A 25301-nucleotide genomic window follows, 5' to 3' on the forward strand; every position below is an offset into this window, starting at 1 on the left:
GGCATGTCCAAAACTAAGGTCCTGTGCAGTATTAAAATGTCAATCCATGCAAGTAAATTCAGCGGCATCTGCATCAGGCCTTGTGCCAAGAGGTAAAACACCAGTTTAGCACCTATCAGATTATGTTGAGTAGACAGCGATGTATGAACATGAAAAAGAGTAAACAACTACACAACATGCATCCATTTATTTATTAAGACGTATGCTGTATAATATACTGCATATAGGCTAAGTGTTTTATCTGTTCAGCAGATCATGGATGCTGATCTACCAATAATCTGGGTATAATTTTTCCAAAAATTCAAATAACCAGATAATCCTGCTTACTTTTCCAAATTCAAACAATTCAAAAAAAGTAATTCATGCCCACATTTCAACTTGATTATAGTGACTCCTCTGGTCGGTCTAACCCAAAAAACAGTCTCCTGCCTACAGCTAAATGCAGCTGTTAAGCTTATAACTACTGTAACGCTTGCCTTGCATTTCTCTTTTGGTCTTTTGGACAGATGTTAACATTTGCATGTTGATTTATGTAGTTGGTGTATGTTTTTCTTGTTTGCTTTGTTTTATAAATAATGTCTCATTTGATTTTATCCACTGTAATGCACTTTATCTTGTTTTTATTAAAGGAATTTCTTAAAGAAATTTAGCAGAAGAGACAGTATTACTGTAAATGGTGTTCAATTAAGCTCCACTTTTGGGTCTTCAAGAACCACCATTATTACTGACATATCTAGTCTGAATCAGTGCACTGTGTATATTTCTTGTGTGTAATAATCACAAGTGTGATAGCTACAGTACAGCAGCAGAGTCTGGAGAGAATAAAAAACTAAACCTGAACATCTTAAAACATAAACACATTGATTTAAGAATCAGTTCTAAATAGCAAATAATTCAACAGTGATGTGCTGGCTTGGCCAACCTTATTGTCTTTAATGTACTCAGTAATATACAGTAATGTCACATTGAAAACATTTTAAAAGTCTTAAAAGGTAAAGGTGATGTCAGCCTAAATGTCCTGATGTCCAACCGTCTTGTGAGTACTCAGTTAGCAGTAAGTCAGTTCTGTCAGATTATGGGATTTTAGGGTGACCACTGTTTTTATTCCAAAGCTGAAACGCCTGGAAGACAGACACAAAGTTTTACTGCCAATCTGCATTTATTGTATGAACAATGAAATGTGATGGTGATAATGAGACAATGAGAGACATTAAAATGAATCTTGTTAACTCATTAGCTGGTTAATTACACATGTCAACGATGCTGTGGAGCTTGTTAACCAGGTGCAGACAGATGATATTCTGATAAATGGTTAATTAGAGCCCGCAGTGAATTCTGTAAAGCATAATGACGCTGTGAAGACTGATGACTGACAAGATGCTTTGACATGTCATGAGTGAAAGTGATGCAATAACTGTTGTACCATTTCACTGCAGCTCTGTGATGAAACCACAAGAACATTTCAGCAACATCTCGTAGCACTTTACATGACAGAGGTGATTTGCTTTGGCATTTATGAAATATAATCAATTAGAAGATCTAGATATTACATGTCCTTCAACTGGAAGACATGGGTTAAATTCCCTGCTGAGGTGAAGAAACGGATTCCCTACCACATACAGAGGTTCTGCTCGAAACTGAACTGATGTTCCCTGCAGGGGTTAATTACGGCAGGTGTCACATTATCATCATAACTGTTAATTATGAGACTACAGAGGAGTATGCAGGGTACATGGTGCAGTATATGGAAAAGATGCAGGTGCTTGGACAGATTGCTACTACTCTCTCTGTATGTATGTGTTTTTACAGCAAAGGCGGTAAAATCTGAGTTGAAATGACTAAATTATAACAAGTCAGCAAAAACAAAAAGGAATCTAAAAGCTGCATCCTTCAGATGGGAATCTGTAAGCATGGGACGGGTGGACTGTGTTTTTCCCACTTGCGGTTCTGTGTATACACAATGTAAAGATGCACAGTAGGGTTAAGAGCACAGTGCCATGTGGCTATTTTGATATATGTATGATAGGCAACGTACTTGCTACAGAGAAGTTATTTAAGGGGTAGGGCAGGTCGGCATCCTGAGGTTTCTCTTTGTAGCCGATGAAGGAGCCGTCTGTCTTCAACAGGAAGTAACGCGGTCGCCAGTTCTTTATGTATTCACCTGAAGAAAAAGATGGATACAAAGAGAGGGAGGAAAACTTAAGTCAAATATGTTCAATCAGACACAATGTGTCAAGGTGCAAACACAGCAAATTAAGATCATGAGGGCAACAGTGGTGATGATGCTGAAGGCATAAATAGTGCACTCAGGGGGTTTATGATGATCATGATGATATATGGAAAATATTAACAGCAATAATGATGATGGTGATGATTTTAAATACAGATTTTATTCCCTGGACAGATAAGAGCCCATCAGCTCAACTCTCATCTGTCCAAAGGATATCACACACACATATACACGCTGTAGTGTTTACACAGACCCACACACACACAATATCTCTACGACTGCCACAGTGCTTGCCAGATTCAGACCGGATTATCATGTAAAAAATGACAAAAACATGTTTACCAGCACAACAACCTAACTATCTATGCCAGAAACATCATCTGGCTGATACATGGGCAGGTGTCGAGGTGATGACCCCTCTACCAAACACGCATGCTGTGTACACATATAAACACAAACATACGTATGAACTCACAATTTAAAACACGCACATACACACAAAAACCACTGGTCGCCAGCAAAGGGGGAAGAAGAGAAGAGGGATGAGATGAGATGACACAAGACGAGATAAGATTACACATTAAGAATAACCCTTCTTAGACTGCAGCAACAAATAACAACATCTGCTGAGCAGCTGGTGGCAGTATTACCCAACTGGCTGGCACAGACTGGCACTAAGGTGGCACCACAGCTTTATCAGATGACCCGCTGCAGGATTACATGAGTGTCAAACATTTCCACACCACAGAGGCGGATAACACTTACTGGAAACAGCATGGATACACACATGGATTAAAGTACACACGTGCGTGGATTCACACATAGTTGGACAAGTACAATGAGTACAAATACAGGGATGAAACTGTGCACAAACGTGCAGAATACACGGCTGAAGTAATACTGAGACACACAGCTCCTGATGAAAGAAACTGACAATCTCAACACTTTCCAAAGCCGGGAGCTGTGTAAACATTTCACTTTCTCATTTCAAACAACAGAAATAAAAACCACAGAAGGACACAAATGTTCCCTACTTCTCAACCCCTTTTAATTAACCACCCGTCCTTGACATGCACACACACACACACACACACACACACACACACACACACACACACACACACATTTACACACCTTGTGAAGACTAAGAAACAAAGATGCATATGTGCCTGCACGCATAAACACGCTCATAGCAGACACACACGCACGTAGCTCAGTAACAGCTCTGATCACCTTTCTGAGGCTAATTCGCTGGGAGAGGAGAATAGGCAGCGTGTGCATGTGTGTGTTCCATTTGTGACATCCATTTAAAGCGGAAATGACAGCAGGCCGTGCTCGTTAACACGTCGCAGAAAAACACCTGCTCCGCTGAAGGGACCATGCGACTGCGGGGCCTGCCGGTACCTCTGAGTGCTGCTGGTGGTGGAGGTGTGTGTGTGTGTGTGTGTGTGGTGGTGGTGGGGGGGGGGGTGGGGGGGGGGGGGGGGGGGGGGGGGTAGCGGCTGATTTGAACCACCACACAGGGACAGTGAGACACAGATAAGAAAATGCTGTTGGGTGCCAGTGCGTCATCAGGATTACCAAATCACACCTCTCTCTCTCCTCTCCCCTCTCAGTCTCTATTTTTCTCTTTTTCACAAATCCACCCACTCTGCTCTCCTCTCCCATTTCCTTCTCCTGTTCTTTCAGAGACAAAAGCATCTTCTTTGGATCACTTGCTACTGATAAACAGAGCGCTGTGAGAGGCGCTGAATGGGAGGGGTGGGAGGAGGAATGGAGGGAGGTTGTAAGTGAGCAGAAAGAGAATACCTCATCAATTCAGACCAAACCAAAACCGTATATAAAACGAGGGATCAGGGTCGCATGTAATCAGTTCAGCATTTTGACGTGCATTGTGGGAATTTTGCTTCCCCGGAGAGAGAATGAATGTTTGCAAGCCTAATGGGCTTAAATTCTACCAGAAAAATACATTCATTAGTACTTTGTAAATTAATGTAAGTGAAGTCAATGTTTAATATACATGTGATCTTTTATTTAGAAAACTACAGGGGATTGACACAATATCAAAAGCTATACAATATAATGCAAGCCAATAAAAACTGATTATAACATTACATTTTTGTGTCAGAAAGGTCATGATTCAACTTTATGGAAATATTTGAGGCTGTAGTTTGTGGTGTTGGCGAACTTGCACAGGTGTTTCTGTTATTGTGTTTAGCTCCAGTCAGTTCACATCAGACAAAACATATAAGTAATAAAAACTAATGATGGAAGAAAAAAAATTATCATCTGTAAAAAGAAACTCTGGTTGACTTCAAAGTGGACAGAAAAAATTGACTGACAAAATGGATGAGGAGAAAGTTAAACTGATAAAACTATTATAAACTGGCAGTGATGACTGGCTTGCTGGTCCAAGTCCAGTCATTTCTCTGAGTCAGTTTCTAGATGAAGTGTCCAACCAATGGAAGCCCGTGGCTGGCCACTTCATCGCTCAGCTGTCCAGTACAACTGAAAACATTTAAGCAATCCTTCTGGCCGGGCCTAGACAGCGTGTATGTGTGTGTTTGTGTATGTGTACACGTCCACTGGGGGGTGGGGGAGGGGGCAGCCAGGGGTGGCACAGACGGAGAGAGGAGATGGACAGTTGTCCACACATGCCGTTCCAAACAAACACAGGCCTGCGCACGCACATCCACGCACACACAAACTAACACAATTCAGTTTCGGCCGTTCCAATTCTCCGAATGATCCAATGGTGTTCTGTCAAGCTATCCCGTCTTGGCCCTGCCTGTAATGAGTCCAGCGAGCTCTCCCACTCTGGACAGCTTGTCTGGGGAGCCACATGTCTCTAGTTTGGACTGCTGGAGAAAACAGAACAGCCGGTCTCCTTCCCACACCATCTCTCTCGGACTCCTCACTTCAGTTTCATTTAGTTTTCTGCACAACTTTACTTTTCCCTTAAGGCCAATTAGTAAATACTACACTATACTGTGCTTAAGACAACAGGAGTCTCTTGTTTCTTGTTAGAACAACAGGATATCAGTAATACAGGACAACGTGGGTGATCTGGAACATCTAAGGAACAGAGGAGGATAAGATAAACCATTTTGAAGTGTATTTAAATTCTGGGCAAGATTTGTTCAAAACACAGACAAAACAGATTTCTGCAGAAGTTCTAAAGTGCTCTCTTCCATCTAATGTGATGTCTTAATTGGATGCATACTTAAAGAATAAGTTACAAACAACCACATCCACTGTACTTTGCCTTAGACAAGGTTTTGACTAAAGAAGGGACCGCTGAAAACAAAAACAGAGTGAGTAAAAGGATTAAAAAAGAAACTAGACTTTCAAAAAGTTATTTTGGAATTTCTAGGAGAAATAAATCTTGTTGGCACATCCTCCAGTTGCAGCTTGTGGATTTAGCAGTAAGAGACAGAGATGAATCAGCTGTGACTGTGTCCGTTCCAAGCTTTCTGATTGGACAATTACAACAATGCACTGACTAACTGTCACTCAATTAACGGACTGATTAACCATTCATTTCAGGACAGAGGGGGAAAGGGGAGAGAATGAGAGAGAGAAATGCAGTGAGGAAAAATAGGAGACAGGTACAAATGGTAAGGCTGAACTTCAGCCAGCAAAACAGAAATGAGACACACAAACTTTACAGTCTGTCTCACATTCACTCCTTCAGGACACCAGAGCAACTCTGCTCTTCTGCTTTCCCGCATGCCACGTTTCAGCAGAGAGCGAAAAAGCAGGAAAAACCTTGATGACAATTAAATAAATAACTCCATAACTATGTGAGCTCACCAGCCATTTGTTAATCAACCCAAACAGGGATTTAATTTAATGCTTTGGCCGAGGCTGGAGCTGATATGCAGATGGCGCAGAGACAGGGCTGTGTGACTGGCACTCTGGGAGCTGGAGGGGTGGCGGGTGGTGGTGTATGGAGGTAGGGGGAGGCGGATGGAGAGGGTGGAGGGGAGGTTCTTCCACGTTCCAGCACATACACAGCAGCTCACCGGCAGGGAGAGGAATGTGTCGTCTGGCCACATAACAACAGACACACACACACACACACACACACACACACACACACACACACACACACACACGCTATCACACATCCATACACACACATTCAGTGTTCAGAGCAGTAACACAGAGAGTTTGGCTGAAATGGGACAGAATAAATAATAAGTTTACTGACTTAGTGACTGAGTAGCTGGCTGATTGAAACTTCTAGAATTTAGCAATTTTCTGCTTTTCTCTGTTTTATATCATTGTTAATTGAATATCTAATAATATATCACAATCCTGGGCTCTGGGATCTTGTAATAGGTATTCTTCACTCTATTGACAGATTAATCAACAATAAAAATTATCTTCAGTTGCAGGCCTATCATGTTTCAACAACATTAAAGTACAAAAGTATCTCAACTTTTTCATATGTACTGTACAGTTCAACTGAAGTATGTAGTATAATACTAAATGTTATAGATCTCTTGTAGGCAAAGCTCAATGAAATGCAAATCACTAATGCACAATGTAGCAGTATGTAGTCAAACTGATGGGTAGATTTGAGCTGAAATGATTGCTGATTGAGCTGATCTCCTTATAAACAAAGGTCGAGACACCTCCAGACACAACAGTGTGGGGAGGGATTTCATGTGTTTCTGTATGTGAATATTAGCAGCTGATAATTGCATAAAAGCAGTAATACACAGGGAGGAAGAAGATGAAGAGGAAGAGAGATTAGCTAAACATCAGGCACGTAACTAATGGGTTAAGGGAGTGAGGGAAAGGTGGAGGTGACTGTGTGCAGCAGAGAGGGCACTGGGGGTTAAGAAAGTGAGGAAGTGTGCGGTAAGACGCTTGAAGAGGACATCTGTCTGAATCTGTCCATGAGCGCTAGAAGCAAGCAACAAAGCATGTTACAGAGCTGCACAGGACACTTGCAGGCACTGTTACTGGTTCAAAAACAATAAAGACTAATAAAATACTTTTTAAAGACTTTGTACACAATTTCATTGTGCATGTGTGTGTTCATGAGGATACGGCTGTGTGCGTGAGCCCGACCCCAGCAGTTCTAACTCCAGTCTGCTCAGACATCTTAAGGCGAATCCAGGCTCTTCAAAGCCAATCCACTTACAGTGCATTAGTCTCATTACCACATCGGGGCTGGACTGGTGTTAGTGTGTGTGAATGCATGAGTGCTTTAAATACAGCCACCATCACTGATGACATAAAAGTGGTGCTGTGTGCTACCTGTAAAAGGCATTCTTTGCCACTTGTGTAATGATCACAGAAGACTAGAACGAGGGTTAAAAAAGATTTGAAGAATCAAAGAATTAAATTCAGTTTGAAGCTGGGGCTGGGGCTGGGTTTAAAGGTTTAGTACTGGAGTAATTGTACAAGCCTGTGGCTCAGTCTGTGGAATGAGACTACATGGAGGCTACGGCAGTCTAGAGATGAAGAGGACGCTAGAGTGAAGGATGAGAGAAAAGAAAAGAGGGCTGAGCAAGAGACGAGAGAGAGAGAGACTAGGTATATGCGGTTAAGGCTATGACAGTGACAGAGAGTTGGGACAGGGCAGGGCAGTCACAAGGCGGCCAGATTGAGTGGAAACCCATGGGAGTGTGGCCATCCCTTGGGGGCCACTAGGAGATTTCATCCAGCCAGCTGCACACAGCCAGAGCCTCCTGGTAGGCTGTGCTGGATGTACACACACGCACACGCACACGCACACACACACACACACACACACACACACACGCGCAGGCTGCCCTGGTGCCCCTCTTCTCCCCCAGCTGGTGCAGAGGGAGGCACATGCAACACTAATACACATACATTGCCAACATATTGCAGGAAAAAATGACTTGACTACTAAATTACTACTAAATTAGTGCTTTAAAAAAAAAATCTTTTTTTCTTTAAAATTTGTCTTTTCCTCTTCCTTTTTTTCTCCCGTATACTCTTATAGTCTTTTTCTCTCCTCTCCTGCAGTACCACTACAGTCCAGTAGATGGTGGTGGCTCCCTGGAGCATGGTGGCCACCGCTGTGATGCTGACATAGAGCTGGAGAGTGACTGACAGACACACCACAGCCAAGACGCCTCTCATCCTAATCCCCCTCACAGCACTGATGTGTGTGTATACAGTATATGTATATGTATATATATATATATATATATATATATATATATATATATATATATATAAGATGGGGGGCCATGAGCATATGTGTCAGTTGGTGCAAGTCTGTGTATTCCTGCATGCAGGCATTCAGTCAGCTTAAATCTGTATATATGTGTGTGTGTTTACACACAAGTGTTTGTTCATGTGTGTTGTTGGGGAGGAGGCAGGGTCCGTTGCTTCCTAAAGCACCCTAGGATTAGTGCGGTGTTAGCATATTAGCATCTTAGCTGGAGGGCTGCTGCTCAACACCACCTGTGCCAGACAGGAGGCTGTGGCTACCCAGCTACCCCCAACCCCTCACCCTACTCTACCCTCCAACCACACATACTCACATATGTAGACACATACACACATATACAGAGTGGATGGGTGAAGGTCACTTAGCTACAGCGAATACAAGCTTACTGTCTTTAATTCCTTACTGTAACTACTTTATCTGTCTCTTCACATGCTGTACATTATTACAATGAAGATACTTACTTTGTTTTCATTTTTGTTTTTTGTCATATCAAATTATAATTAACTTCACCTTATTTTCAAAATATTAAATTCAAGGTCAGTCCAGCAAGTTGGTGTTTCTATGACATTATCAAGCAGATCGAGAGATGGCCATTTACACGAAATTTCTGAATTTCTATACGATATGGTACTGTTACACTCAAAATGTACAATTTAAGGCTGCTCTCCTGACTTTCAAATTATTTTGCAGAAATACATTATTTGTTGCTTAATACTGATACATATAAGTGTTTGTTCTAAAACTACGAGTCATTTGGAACAAAGAAACGTCAGCAAGCAAAACATCTCTACAGATGCACTGTCACTTTTCACAACTATCAAATTCATGCAGATTGAGGGCCCGTTTCAACACCAAACATTGAGTCTTTTCTTACTCCAAAAAAAGTAGACATGTAACACCAAATAATACTCAAGGAGGCTGTTGAAATTTAGAAAGTGCACAACTAAAGTCAAGTTTTCCACCTTAATGATGTAATTCAAAGGGTTTTGTGATGGCCCCTCTGCCCTGCTTGCTGGTTTTCTGCTCTGTGCTCTTGTGTTTGCAGAGGCCTGTCCTGTGAAGCAGGCCCATTAGTGGCAGGAAACACACCTGGGGCCAGTATAACCTCCTGTCCAGTATATAATGCCGGGTCAACCTTAAGTAAGAACTCTCCTCACACATTACAGAGTGGTGGCTTCTGTTTTTGATTTTGAGATAACAGCCCATTTCTACTCGTCTGCCCACAACAATAACGATTCTACAGACTTACTGATTGGTTTGTATTATCTTAATTCATAGTTTGTTTGTCACAGTCTAAGAGCACTGCCGTGACAGCTTCAACCACAAGAAAATGAAGCTAAAAATATGACATGAAACATGTGAAAAAGAAATGTAACGAAGGAAGTCAAAGTCCTGTTATTTATGCTGATTTCTTACAAACACATGTAAGCAGAGACAGCATATTCTACAGTTCAAAGAGTTGAGCACGCACTGCAGCCATACAGTAGGAGGCATATATAATGTTATTTTATTATTATTATTACCAAGCAGGGCAAACTCAGGTTTATGTCATAATAAACTCTATCAAGAATTTTAAACACAGCTCTGTTAGATGGTCTATTTCCCCTACATCCACACACATCCATCCACCCACACACTCAAAGACACACACAACTACCAAGGCATAACATACCATTGAAAACACAAAGGCCGATCTGTTTGAATGTCTTCTAGCATGTCAAGAAGGTAAAAATACAATCCGAGCTAACCAGTACAAAAAGCCCTTGCATTCAAACATCCAATAACATTAGGAATGCCATGCTGCTTGTGTTCAGAATGCAGTGGATCCAATGCGATTAGGAAAGGCACACACAGCCAATGAGCAGGCTAATCAAATTGCACTGATTGCTGGTATATTGCCTCTCTCTGTTCTCTCGTTTGGACAGCATTGTGTGTTGGCATAATTGATTTCTTCATTTATTTTACATCATTGAAGTTTGCCTTAAATAGACTTTATTTCCAAAAAACTGTATATTCTTTTCTAATCAGAATCAGCTCTATCGTTGTATGTGTACACATACAAGAAATTTGTATGGGTGGGTTTGACCGATTGACCGATTTTAAGTAGCTCCCAATATACTTAAACACATCTCCAAGAACTGAATGTCGGTTTGTAACTCTGTTAAGTCTCGGAGCTCTCTCCATTGAGTGAATGCCCGTCTGAGGTTCATTCTTGTTTTAACTCGGCTTTTATAGACAGAATTACACAGTGAAAATGAGGCTTATAAAGAACCAATCTAAACGTAAATGGTGCAATCAACATTTACTTATAACGATAAGTTAAATTGCCACTTTAAAAGTAGAACAATTTGTGTGACTACAAATAATAACTGTCATCTATTTTCAGTTTGTAGATATCTGAGAACTGTCTTGTTTACATACTCATACGACTATCATCATAATAATGATGCTAAAAATAACAGAACCTAACCAGTTCTTAGCTACTTTTTTTCATTCAGTAGTTCTTGTGCATTCATAATCGCACAGAGGAGTAGGTTTCTTTGAGGTTCCCCATTTAAATCTGACATTCATATTCAAATTTTTATTCTGTTCCTTTGCCTTGTTGGATGTAAAACCATCCAATCAGAGGAATAGAATAAGGCAGCTGGACCAATCAGTCAATGAGAGTAGCTGTCGATCAGAACAAGAAGGGGAGGGTCAGGAGATGGACACAGCTGTCTAACTGTTGCCTACAACAGACAGGCAACAAGGAGTGTGTGCATATGTGTGTGTGGGGGGGTCTTAACCAGCCCAACCCTGTCCAGTTGAGCAGTGGTGAACAGGTGCAAAGCTTTGTGCATGTATGTGTGTGTGCATGTGTCTATGTGTGTGAGTCACTATTATTCCAGAGTGGTTGGCTCTGTATTATTAATTCAGAAATGCTGGGCTGGGGCTGTGGGCGGCAGCTGGTGCTACGTGTGCATGTATGTGTGTGTGTGTGGACAACATAAGACCCCCCTGGTCTTTTGTGAAGCCCCCTCCCCTCCTCTCCTAGAACAGCAGAGAAGCATTGTGCTGTATGTCTCCCGTCTGCCTGTAAACTTATACACATGCACACGCACACACACTGTACTCTGTCAACACAAATACACACACATGCACACACACTAGAGCACAATAGCCCAGCCCAGCAGGCAAGAGTAAACAATCAAGTACTATACCCCAACTACTGCCAAGTGCACCCCCTGCCCCCCTACACACACACACACACACACACACACACACAGGCCCAGCCGTGCCTCATTCTAAAGGTTCCATTCATGTGTTGCACTGAAGGGCCGATAGTAAGTGCTCTCCACCTCACGAACTGCTGCTCTCTGCTCTCCCCTGTCCTGCCTGACTACCTGTCTGTCTGTCTCTCCACCTGCCCAAGTCTATGCGCATCTGTCCATCAGGGTGCGTTCACAATGGGTACGTTTGGCGCCTAACTCTAATCCAAACTCTGGATCATTTCACTCCTTAACTTTTGTTTGTGTGAACCACAGTGTGACACCTCTATCTGTTTCCAAGCATAAGGTTTGTCAGGGGAGGAGACAGAGGTTATATCCGGATGAATCACAGTTTTATGGATTTATGGGGACATGTGATAGGCTGCAGTTAATCATGCTTGTAAAGCACAACATTACACAATGAAGCAAGGGTAAAACACAGCCTCAACCGATTCCCTCACAATCAGTCATGCTACATCGTGCGTAACTGACATGCCTAAGTTACAGAGACTGGAATCATAATAGTTTTGGCTCATCTGCTGCTAAAGATCCCTGATGTCCCTGACAGTTTACAAAAACACTGTCCAATAAAAGAGCTACTTGTAAGCCCATGTGACTTGTGTTTACAAGATGCTGTTTGCTTGTGATTAGGCAGTGTAACCACTGTAGAGTTTGGACTAACAAAATCACAGTGTGATTGCAATTAGTGACTGCTGTGTGCCTGTCTGTCACACTCAGAGGTGACAGACAGCTCTATATGTCAGTCCATCTCAGACAAACACTTCTCTCTCCTTCCCTGAGAGCTGGTGTTTGTCATGTTGTAACGTCTGTCTGTCTGTCTGTCTAAGAGGCTGTTTTTGACAACGTGTCCACCTCAGCTGGCCGGCATCAGGCACTTGAGGCTCTGAGACAATTCAAAAGAAACTATATGTGCTATCTATGTTGTAATCAGTATAAGACAAAAGAAAATTGATTTTGTTTTATTTTCACATTTATATAAGAAGGTCAAATACCATGTGAAAATATATTTTCATTTAACTGTATTATTTTTGTATTCTGTATTATTCTTTAAATCTGCTAGTTGCATTTTCTAGAAAAATAAGTCACAACCAAAGCACATAACAAATTTTATATCAATCATATTCTGCAACAAAAATGTATTATATTTCTTATGACCAATGACAGTAATGTGAAAATTCATTGACCACTGTGGGGAAAGTCAGACAAGAGGTCAGCCGTAGACCAGATCCACTAGAGCCATTATGGACTGTGTGTCTTGCACAAGGACACTTATTACTACTGTATATAATGTGAACCTGGAACAGCCAGAAAGATGATCTGCTTTGAAAGATGGTTATTACAAGTCTCCTTTAATCCAGGATAAAATCTCAATTTTACAAATATCATTAGGTGTTTCTCAATTATTTTTATGAAAAATAATGATTTTTACAAGGCTATTTTTTGATTATTTTTTCAATAATTAACAAAGAATGTACTAAAACCAGCATAGCACTAAAAAACCTTCTTCATAATAAGCAGATATACATGCTACCTTCTTAAGATGAAAAGTAATCTCAGCTTCTGCATTATTTGTAAAATATGCTAAAGAATATATGTGAAACCCCCAATAATATTGGTGCCCTGCCGAGTCCTGCAAAGAACTTAATGAGCAGGCCGTTTCCCAGGTCTATTCAAACTCAAGATATTGTGTAGAAACACTCAAACCACCGAGCAATATCTGAATATGGCAGATGTTCATCCTCTTTTCTTCTCTGTTCTCCCCCTCCAACTCCTCTCATACAGCAGTCTGCCATTGAACCTCATGTTCCAGCCTCTATGCTGTGAGACATCTGCACCTCACTCACTGTTTCTTTCTTTCTTTTCCGTCTCATCTTTCCTCTGTATATATACACACACATACACGGATAGTCTTTTCTTGATGACAGATGGCAAGTCAACAATTGTACAGCATCAGTCTCTCAAAACACAGAGACACACACACACACACACACACACACACACACACACACACACACACACAAACAAACACCACCTCCTTGTGCTCCTGTCCCTTTGTGCCCAATCCCTTGTCAGATGTCTTGATTTGTTTCTTATGCATTAGTGTGTGTGTGTCCCTCTTTACCTTGGTATATTAAGCACTAGTTTAATGAGAGCTTGGTGAGGTGTGGGCCGCAGCCAGTGCACCATATGGGGGACATTTAGCCCCCTCAGAACATTGAGCCAAGCCTCGCTGACATGATTACCACTACCGTCCGCTGATCTACACTAGTGTCAGATTGGGAATGGGGAATTTTGTCATGGACAGCTAATTAATGACTGGAGATTGGCAACCAGAGATGGAGGAAGCAGAGGGAGGATGAAAAATTCTGTCACTGTTTGGTCTCTTCTTCTGCTCTGTTTTTAATCAGGCTAACTAACTGAGACTCTGTGAAACATGCATACATGCAAAAGACGTGCACGCATGTAATATGGTTACATAGTGTCAAATTTTCTGGTTGGTTAAAAAAAGACATATTTGCCCCTCCTGTGCTAGAATATGCTAATATTGATCGCATTCTACACACTTGTGTGCCTTGCAAGTACTGTACATCTTTGTGAATGCATGTATTTATTCATGGCTCACATTTTCAGTGTGTCGGTGGCACAGCAAGCTGAAGCTAGTGGCTTAGTTAATCCTGTCAGAGACAGATTACAGGTGGGAAGATATAAATAGACTGACTGTCCCTTTAACCTGGCCACTGTGACATCAGCATGCAGCTCAACTATTAAGTCAGGCATAACAGGAGCAAACTCAAACCAAACCCACCGAAGGCAGTCCACAGTGGCGCTTATTTACATGTGGCCACAATCGCCAGATGTTTCAACAGGTTGTCACAGAAAACAAACAAGCTTTTATTGTATCTTTACATCACATCTGGCTGCCAGAGCAGTGCCATCTGTATTATACTCACAAACTGAAATTACTACAACAGCTACACCTACCAGCTTTGCTGTTCTGAAAGTAATGTCATGGCTGCAACGGTACCATATAAACCTGTTCGTTAACACTCTGCAAGGATTGAAATTACTGGTAACTTGTAACACTGCTGCCCAAAACACGTATTAAGGCCCTAATATTTTAGTCGGGGATGACGTTCATAAATAATATTGTTAATTTAAATATATTTCCCATTGAAATTAATGTTTGTTATGCCTTTAAAGAATGTGTTATATGTGATGAATTAATTGGATTCAGATAGAAATATGTTATGGGTAATATAGAAGATTAAATTAGGCAGCTGTGTTCACATTTATTTACAGTATAGCAGATTTTGGATTGCCACAAGTCAGTGTCAAGTCAAGTCAGGTGTTAGTATGTCCTTGTTTCACACACACAACAAAACTGACTAACAGTGGTTAATGGCTTCCCAAATCTCTGCTCACCTTTGCTCAGCAGTTAAGCAAGGTAAGGACTGGGCCAGCAGTTGTGGCTCTGCTTTACATGAGTGATTGCTGTGTCTTATCTGACAACCATTAGACTGGGTAAGTGCCTGCAGTAGCCTCAAACAGATGCTGCCTTTATGGTTTCCACATAAGCTCCTGTAACAGAGGTTGTTCTCTGGAACTGACACTCTGTTTTACAAAAGCAACACAGAGCTTTGTGCTACAGAGAAGACAAGGGAAACTGCATCAAGGATGTAACTGATGTTTCAGAGCAACAATGGTTGTTCAGTTGCCCTTAGCAACCAGATGTAGACCACCGTCCACTATCATAGGTGGTGTGATTGCCCCTGTTCGAAACCACTTTTCCTCTGCCAAAAAAAGAGAGAAAGACAAAAAACACCCAACTCACTCTTACTGTACCATCATCTGCTCAGGTAAATGAGAGTTCAACAAGTTTAATTAAGTGTGTAATTAAAAATCATAAAATTAGCAACACAGAATAACCCTCAGAGTAACAGCATCACAGAATAAATTAGAGCCAAAACGGGGGCAAAACTGAGCAACTTGTTTTTCAGCACTGATATACAATATATACTAAATCTTATGTAGGATCATTATCACTTGAATTATAAACTATTACTGGAATGGCTCAATCATTCTGTCAACTTAGGTAAGCAATACATTGGCAACTGATGTCCTGTTGTCAGCCTGAAAGGCATTTCTAAAACATACTATCAGACTGTGCCATTTTATTATTTAATAAGGAGCCAAAGGAGTGTACATTTCATTATCTCTTTTATCTAATACCGGAGAGACAATAGTTTAGAACTGAGTTAGACAAGCCCTTTAAACAGCATTTCCCAGAAATTCTTTTGTAGCTTTTGAAAACAAAAAACATAAACTTTGAGTATAAGTTCACTACAGGAAAAGTTATGGATCAATATTTCATAGACTTGGATAGCCAAATAAAATAATGAAGTGGCAATATGAGATCAAATGGTCACACTCTGGGGTCCTTCTTCTGTCAGCCAACACTTACACTAGCTGTTACCCACTAGCCACTAATCTGTTGGCCTAAATCAGCCAAACCAACCCCCACTCTAACCTGCCTCCTCTAATCAGCCCAAAGCCTACTCCAACCAGCCCACAATACCTCAAGATGCTAGACTACACACCACCCCTCTGGTCTAATCTGTGTGTTAGCACACTTAAACATAGAATCTGGTTTCAGCTTTAAATCAAATTGCTTTCTGAAGTAAGGAAAGACCTGCTGCAGCCAAGGGATCATCATGGAGCACAATATATATGCAACAAGTGGGCGACACAGAGGAAAATTAGATGTTGTTTATGTTTATAGAAATCCATAGTAAATCATTTGTTTGTTTTTTATGTGGGTTACAACGGTCAAAAGGTCTAATAAGCTTAGTTGAAATGGTGATTTATATGATATTAGTATATTAACAACAATGGGATGAAGCATAATGCTGTAATCTAGTAAAGTGTATATGTGTGAATGCATGTGCATGAATCCATCCAGACTGATCAAATGTTCGAGGTGAGCATTTCAATGATCCTGAGCTACAAGCTAATCCCATTACTCAACCTCCTCACCCCTCTCTCTCTTCCTCTATCCAAGTTTTCCCTCTGCAGCGATCAGCACTCCATTCATTGATCCATTCATTCATTTATCCAAGACTGCCTCAGTCTACATTAGTTCATTCACTCACCCATCCATTAATCCATCTCTCTGTTAGCATGGCCTTTACAAGGATACTTCTACTCATCTTATAGACTGACTGAGTCTGAACAGTTACACAGCTTCACACAATTTAGTTCAGAAATTGCACATTATATTGTTTCTGAGCTTATCTGTAAGTACATATACGTTTAAGGAAAGTTAAAAGCTGGGACATTCACACAAGCAGCTACTGTGGTGGCAACGGTTAACTGGACAAATGCCATATGACATATGCTTGGTAATGTGAAGTAATGCCAGCATAGTTATAATGCAATTTGGTGACAAAAATGTACATTTACATCTCTTCACGCACCTTCTCTGACTGGTTGTAAAAAGTAATTCTGAGAATCAGAATATCGTCTAGCCCTTTTCTAATTGAGATGCTGCTCATTGCTGTTTAGTTTCATACTGTCCTCTTAAGTTTTCATTCATCACATCCTCCTGTGCATGAACCAGATTTGGAGCAACTATACAGGACACCTGAAGGGGACATACCTCTCTGTTGCAGCCTGAATTGCATCAGATAAGACAGATGTATTTTTATATAACATGCTCGCCTCTGCTTCAATTTGGAGTTTAATTCAATTTCAAAGGTTTATTATTTCATTTTTGTACTCAATAACTTTGCAAAACAAAAATATCATATTCCGACTGAATACAAAGGTGACACAGTCTCTGCCGCCTGTCTGTGTAGGTTACCCATCTGTCTTTCATTTAGTGTCTATACCCGCTAGTTGCAGGTCTCTTTTGCATTGGCAAGTTGTCTGCCTCAGTTCTATGCTGGTTGTATCTGTCACAAACTATCTGTCTCTCTGCCTGTCTTTCCTGTGCTGTTTGTCTGTAGGCTCTGCAGACTAGTCTGTCTGTTTGCGCTGTGCTGTCGGTCTGTCTGACTGTCTGGCTGACTGCCATTCTCTGCAGTGTAGAGTGAGTCATTCTTAGGACAATGGAGACAGTTTGTAAAGCCACACTGGAGCGTACACTTCCTCCGGATGTGCAAGAGGATGCCATTCATAACAAAGCCTGCACTGTCTGCCTGTCTGCTACTGCCCTGCATATGCATGTGAGTTTGAGAAACAGAGGGGTAGAAAGAGGAGTACAAGGAGATACATGAATAGACTGAGAGAGAAAGAAAGTGTGAATTGCAATAAAAGGGGTGAGTTGTGTTGACAGGCTCTACAGCAGAGGCAGGACAGAGGAGGAGGAGGAGAGGAGAGTAGATGGGCGACACAGCAGACAGTGGTGGTGGCGGCGGCAGCAGCAGCGGCGGCTGGTGATTGATATCAGAGATCTGGCACTGCCACCTGATCCAGCCAGCCAGCCAGCCTCCAGCAACACTGAACTCACTGAACTCACTGAGCCAAGATGGCTGCCTCACTGCACTGCACCCAATGAACCCCACAGCAGTCTAATGTACACAGTACAGTACATACAGTTCACAAAAGGATTAAGTTGTAGAGATGAAGACTGTAAAGGAAGACAGGTCTGTTGCTTCGCATTTCAGCTTCATGTCTATCACACAATCATGCCAAGATGCATTAAGTGACAGCTCGGCATACATACAGGGATTTCCATAAAGGGAGACACTGAATATCTGATGGAGCCACTTCCTGACTGTCTCCAGGGGCTCATACTGTGATCAGAATTCTGCATGTTATGGTTGCGATTTGCTAACAAACAATGTAAAGATATAGTGAGCATGAGATGAACAGATCTAAAGATACACAGCCACAGCAAGACATGCAGAACAAACATTTCAGTCAATGTGTGGGATGCAGCAACGTAATTCAATACCGCATCATGTCCAATATAAAAATCATGTCGGTATGAATGTGCCCATAGCCCCCACAAGCCCCCTGAATCTTTACCCAAAATGCTATCAAATAAATCAATAATAATAACTTCCATTGCAGCCTCCAAAATGATTGAACAGCCAGAAGAAGAAAAAGGAGAAACACTCCTGATTACAGAGATGGTGACTCTAATATTATTAGTTGACTGTGTTTGACGAAATATGGTTATTTGTCGTGAGTACGGGCATGGCTGATTCACATCTGATTATAGTCTCATGCAAAGGGGGTTTTAGAACTGCAACATATTTTAAAACAGAGAATACAATATGTACACTGAGACTCATTCAAAGCTGCTGAATTTAAATTAAAATTATGATCAAGTAAGATTTAGTTGTAATTTCTCTGCAGTTCAAGAATGAAACACTTGCCCTTCAAAGTCTGGTGACTTCACATACTGTAGGCTTGGTAATATCTTAATTTTTCTTTCTAAATAGCTTACATTAGCTAATTTGCATGACAAATCTAAGTAATTAGAAACACAACTGTAAAAGGAAGAGAATGTCTAACATCCTCTTGACTTCATGTTATTTATCTTGCATGCAATTGCCTAAATCCTGGAAAACAAAGAATCATTGATCTTAGATTATTCCAAAAACAATCAGTAACAAGGCTCACTCCACTTAGACATAGTCATATCTCATCTGAGAAACACTTCTGGGGGACAGAAAATGTCAAAGAAAAGATGATGGTGTTCTCTCCGTCTCTCTCCTTCAGTGTTTCTCCTCCTCTCCTCCCTCCTGGCCATCTGCTGTGCAGACTGCTGTGTGGGCTGATGCTGGTGGAGGTAACACTATCCTCGACTACAGTGGCTGACTGTGACCTCTGTGGCCTCACATGGACTGACAGAAGGTAAACTCCCAGCCTGGGCAGGTTTGAAGTGGAGTTCATTTCAGATTCAAATGTTTAAGGTGCAATAAAACAGGTTAGTAACTTCTATCTACTGAAAGGAGAGCAACACAACACAATGTCCTTCCAAGGCTACACCTGTAGCTCACATCTATCCACCAGATTTACAGTTCATTCAAAGTATCTTTTTAATCATTAAGTCTTTATCATTAAGAACAGAACAGCATGTTTCCAAACATTAGTTAATTGGTTTACTTGCAAATCTTTTGCCTTTAAATCAGACTCTGTTACAGATTCTGGTATTTATCCACTGTTCATTATTTCCAAAGATAAATAAGTGATGCCGCCAAATGGACTCCCCACTCTGATTTAATGAAAGGAGGAAGGAAATCATCGCCATGGTAGTGAGCAAGTGAGTAGTGAAAGGCTTGGTCATCTGAGGACATACTGTACTGTGCTTTGCAGAGGGGATGTTTCTGAGGTTCATCTCTCTGTTCCAAAGACGATGATTAGCTGGCGGTGATGAGCAACCTTTGACTTCATATACAATAGGTAGAGATGTTTGCTTTTATGCTTTCGTGACATGCATGCTTTTATGTTTATTTATTTATTTATTATTTGTATCATCTGTTCTGGTTTGTGTTTTATCTCTGATCGATCTTTTTAAAACACGTGAAATGTTTAAGTTGCACTGATTGATTGACTAAAGGATGGACAGAATAAAGAAAGGAAGGAAGGAATTAAAAATAAACACCCTAAAGCTTTTATATTGTTACAGTACATTCAACATTAGTAGCCCAAGTCTTCCTCCTTTCTTTTCATTCTGTGTAAATGTTTCCTATTGACAGTCTCACTCCTGAGGCCAGTGCTGTTGGACATGTTTATTGAGGACAATGCACATACACACCATGGCCAGTGCTCAGCATCCACTGACATGTTGTAAGTTGGTCGGTGAGTCTAGTCTTGTGCTGAACAGATCTGTCATGTTTGACCAATTATTCTAATGGTTGGTGGCTCGTGAAACAAAAGCTACACACTCACAGACACATACAGTCCCTTCATAAAACATGCAGAGAGGCAGAACATCCCCATGAGGGTGCATGAGCAAGAAGTCATCATCAATACTATGAATGGGAAACACTTTCTTTCAATCAATCATTTCACTTTATTGCCAGACCCATTACTCAGACCACAAAAGATAGTGTAAAAAAAGTTAAAAGAGTATAAAATAGACATTTACAAACAACAACCATCTCATGAAATCCTCATCATCACTATCAGTTATCCATTTCGGTCAAATTATGGTAAAATACACTCGCCACAACTGTGTAGTCATTGGTAGGACTCAAAAACTATTATTTAATTTATCCAATATACACATACATCTACACACAGGATTCCTTATTGTTTCCTGACATGTGGTTTCTCTGCATACAGCTCTTTTATACCTAAACCATGCGTGAGCTGTATATTGTACAGGGGCAATCAGTGTGTTGCCCTGAGAATAAAATGTACGATAAATCAATATAAATCTCTACCGTGCATTGACTTGCCCATAAAATGACCGAGATATTTGACCTGACTGTGTACTTTAAGAAAAACATCTGTGTAACTAAAACTGGGAAAATACACATTTTCTATAATCATCTACACCATAATAGAAGCATATACTTAGCAGCTGTTAAGAACTGCAGGAAGAAAGTATAACCTAACCAATTCATCTAACGAAGAGATTAATTATGAGAAAAAACACAACCTGTTTTAACAAACATTTATCTGCACACACAAACAAGAATGGAGATAATATATTACTCTGACTTACAGCATTACTGACATGAAAAGAGTCAGATACATCAGTACTCGTCTAACCTGCATAGTTTAATATGCAAACAATACAGAAGAACTCAGTTCTTTACTCCTCTGACACTCATTTTAGGAAGTATACATTTTTCATGATTGGTTTAATGAAGAGCCTTCGACGCATCTAAGAAGCACATGAGCGCCTCTCTTTCATACAGAGTTCTATCACATTTTTTCCTCTGTTCTCTTTCCATCTATTTCACCAGTCTGTCTTCCTCATCCTCCACTCATTCAGTCTTTTACTCTCTCTTTTTGTGTCACCATCTTCATGTCTCTCAATTCAAAACAAAACAATGTGCAATTTGGTAGAAGACTAGAAGTACAGGGCCTTCCAGACATTCAAAACACAACTAAAAGTAATCTTATTAGTACAAAAGGTTTTGTGTTGTCTGTATAGAGGTTTCACTACCTTTCTTGGTCTCTCTCGCAGTTCCATTTCAGTAAAAAGCTTTCTAATGACTAAGACTGCAGTCTTTGCTGTATCACGACCTGGACAGTGAGTCAGCACCCCGACCCTGATCCTCTCTCCACACACACACACACACACAAATACAGACAATGATTTAGCATATGATGCAGACAAACATTCATATTCCTGACACAAACAAACACCCCCCCCCCTTCCCTACAACCTCTATCTCTCTCACACACTGACGAACACTGGTAGCGCTGCGTCGTGACTGAGGGCGATGTGTTCCTCTTAATATGCACAGACGACTGTCTGAGGATTGCACTGGCATGCTGGCACACATTGACAAAGATCCTCCCCTCTACTTCAGCAATACAGAGTGTGTACTGTATTTGTGTATGTGTGTGTGTGAGACACAGTGAGAGGGAGCATCCACTCCATGTAGTAAGGAGCACTCTGTTCTCCAACATGTTATCCTGCTGTGCCATAGTGCTAGCCTACATTACCCAGAAGCCTTTTGTCTGTTGTGTATCCATGTCACTTCCTGTTCAACAGTTTGTGTTACACATTCCTAGACACCATCACATAGTCAGGGGGATGATGCTCATTGGCCTAAAAGTCTGGAAATCCCCCTTGTTCTATCCCTGACGCTCTCTCCCTAAAACACACACACATATACATACACTTGTGCCTGGAGGGACCAGCATCAGCAGACACAAGACCCCATGAAATCCTGGTTTTGGGGACAATGTTCAATATGTTAGAAAAGTCCTAAAGAGCCTTACAGTCAGCGCTGCAGTCATCACAGAGCTACTGTATATCACTTTTTGACTGTTCCTAGGTCAGTTTGGCCGTGCAGCGAATTACTTTTCACCTGTTGCAGCAACCACTCACTGAACATAAGCTGTGAATGTCTGAAAACAGGGGAGTACTATCTTTGCTACATGCTCTTAAACCATTACAATCTGTTTTCCTATTTCTCATTCAGTTGGTTGTAAGCAGGATGTGTTGTCAGTACACCCCTCGACTCCACCCCAACCAACCCCATGTCATATGACTCTCTGTTACACCATTCAGGATTTTCTACAAACTTAAGACACGACTACATTAAACAATACCTCAGAGAGACAGAACTAACTTGATTTCACAGGCGAGTAGACACGCTGGCCTGACAGAACACTATGCACCAGCAGTGTAACTACGGGCCTCGTAGATGTTATTAACTGCACACACACACACACACACACACACACACACACACACACACACAAATACATGCACATACCCATGCACACACTCTTTTTCAGACACAACCTGACTGAAGCACATAGAGGCTTAGCAAACAAACCAGACAGCCAAGCTTATAATAAAGAGACACATCCCTGTGGGGGAAAACGCACATGTATACACTCGCACACTAGATAATCAGACATCCATGTGATCACACACATACACACAATCGCAAACACTCACATCCTCCCACCGGCACATGTGGACAGGCACGGCCAGGCCCTCAGTCTAGACAAGAGGCAGAGAAGAAGAGGAGAGAAAATAGAGGTAGAGAGGAGGGGAGTAGCAGAAGAGAGGTACTGAATGTACTTACCCCGTTTCTGGAGCCATCCCTCTCTAACGATGGTGACATCGCTCATGGTTCCTTCACGCCGAGTCTGATGCCGCTACACGCCTGCTCCACAGAGAGAGAGAGGGAGGAGGGGAGGAGAGGAGGAGAGGAGGAGAGGAGAGAAAGAGAGGGAGAGGAGGAGAGGAGGGGGGGGCCGGCTCTCCCAGCCTCCGCGTCACTCTCCCTCCCTTCCTTTCCCGTTCACCCTCTCGTTCGCGCAGTCTCCCTCTCAGACACACACACACAAACACGCGGCGTGTATGTGTACGAGTGTGTGTCGTTTTGCTTCCTGTTGTGGCTTATCTCCCTGCCTCCCTCCCTTCTTCTTCTTCTTCTCCCCCTCCTCCTCCACCTCCTCCTCCTCCTCTCTCGTTCCCTCTCCAGACCTTCCTCCTCACCAGCAGTGACTCAGCCTGGAAGGAAGTGAAAGGAGAAAAAAAATAAAGAAAAAGGATGGCATGGATTTATTTTTCTCCTCCTCCTCCTCTGCTGCTCCCTCTCTCCCCTCTTCCCCTCCAAAGCCCTTTCATACAATCTGACAAGACAAACAACTAGTTAGTGTGAGGACAAATGCTCCCTCCGATTCCCCCCCTCCCCACTCAGTTCCTCTTTCTGTCGCTAACACTCTCTCTGATAAACAGGATGAATTATTGCAGAGCTCTTGATGAAGCAAAAAACTGACCTTGATTGCCAAACAAATATCCCTGAGCTCTACCTCTCATTCATTCATATATCTGTTTTGTTCTGGTGAGCAGGACGAGCTGTGTGCAAAAGCCTACCTTTCTGTGCTTGCTGTGTCTCAAATTATTTTGCCAACGTGTGTGCATGTGGGTGTGTAGGCTGATTTGTCTGTCTATATGTGGGAGGTGGGAGAGCATCTCAGGACTGTGGAGTAGGGCTCGGCTATAAATAGCAACGACGGCAGTTAGGGATGCTCTCACACTCTCTTTCTCTCTGCCCAAATCTCTGCACCTCTCTGTCGTCTCACTCTGGCTCTCCCTCCCCTCTCTCTCTGCATAGCTGCTGCGCTCACCTCAAATGCACCCTACTACACTGTATTACACAACGCGCAACAACACTACGCTGCTCAGCTTGAATGGAGATCGGCACTACGGCGACTAGGCTAGCAGTCGTAGCCATCTAGCTAGAAATCAGTATTCAGATCAGCTAGTGTCTGCACTGCTGCCGACACTTGGAGGGACTGCAGCGTCATAACGAAGGCTGGAACAGACCCACAGCCGCACTCAAGCACACACCCTAGTAGGTGACACAGAGCTCTTTTTTTTAATGTTGAGGCAGCAGAATAGTGACCAAGAAGACCAGAGTTATAAGTTATTTGTCACAAGGGCTGCTACAATGCTCAGCTCAGGCTTTCACTTCGTTTACCTTTATCAGGTATCAGTTTCCTCAAACTTAACATTTTTGTCCCTTTCATATTCTTAAGTTGCCAAAACGATAGGCTTGATTACTCAGGATTAATAAGAAGATGGATGGTACAAAGGTTTGAAGGCCCAGATTAAAGAGATGTTGATCAAGTTTGCCAACAAATCGTCATTGAAAACTACAACTATGCTAGAATTAACACCAAATGGAACACTGACCACCAATGGTGTTATTACTTTGCGGGGGTCTTTTTCACCATACGAGTGCCTTGGGCTGCCAACGATTAATTGTCTAAGTCATTAATCGAGGGCTTATAGTATAATTATAAGGGCTGGGTATCAATCCTCAATTTGCTTTTGTTACTGACCAAAATGTCTACACTGTATAGAAAACAATTGAAAGCTGCCATCAAATGTCGGATCAGACTCGGAATTTTGCTCATTCAGATA

General features: G+C 41.7%; 1 protein-coding gene across 2 annotated transcripts in view; it reads right to left on the reverse strand.

Annotated features, from left to right (window-relative positions):
• akt3a (v-akt murine thymoma viral oncogene homolog 3a) overlaps positions 1-23497 on the reverse strand; it is a 43131-nt gene extending 19634 nt beyond the window's left edge. Inside the window, exons 1-3 of one of the 2 annotated variants that reach the window (XM_070916190.1) lie at positions 7248-7271; positions 3273-3294; positions 2036-2161 (exon numbers count right to left, since the gene is read on the reverse strand). In XM_070916190.1, the coding sequence (XP_070772291.1) occupies positions 2036-2161; positions 3273-3294; positions 7248-7271 (172 nt within the window). Of the gene's footprint in view, positions 1-2035; positions 2162-3272; positions 3295-7247; positions 7272-23451 lie in introns of those variants that run through there. The other variant, XM_070916189.1, reaches the window with a different exon arrangement.
• Positions 23498-25301: the final 1804 nt, after the last annotated feature.

This window comes from Enoplosus armatus, chromosome 12 (assembly GCF_043641665.1).
Source record: "Enoplosus armatus isolate fEnoArm2 chromosome 12, fEnoArm2.hap1, whole genome shotgun sequence".
NCBI lineage: Eukaryota > Metazoa > Chordata > Actinopteri > Centrarchiformes > Enoplosidae > Enoplosus > Enoplosus armatus.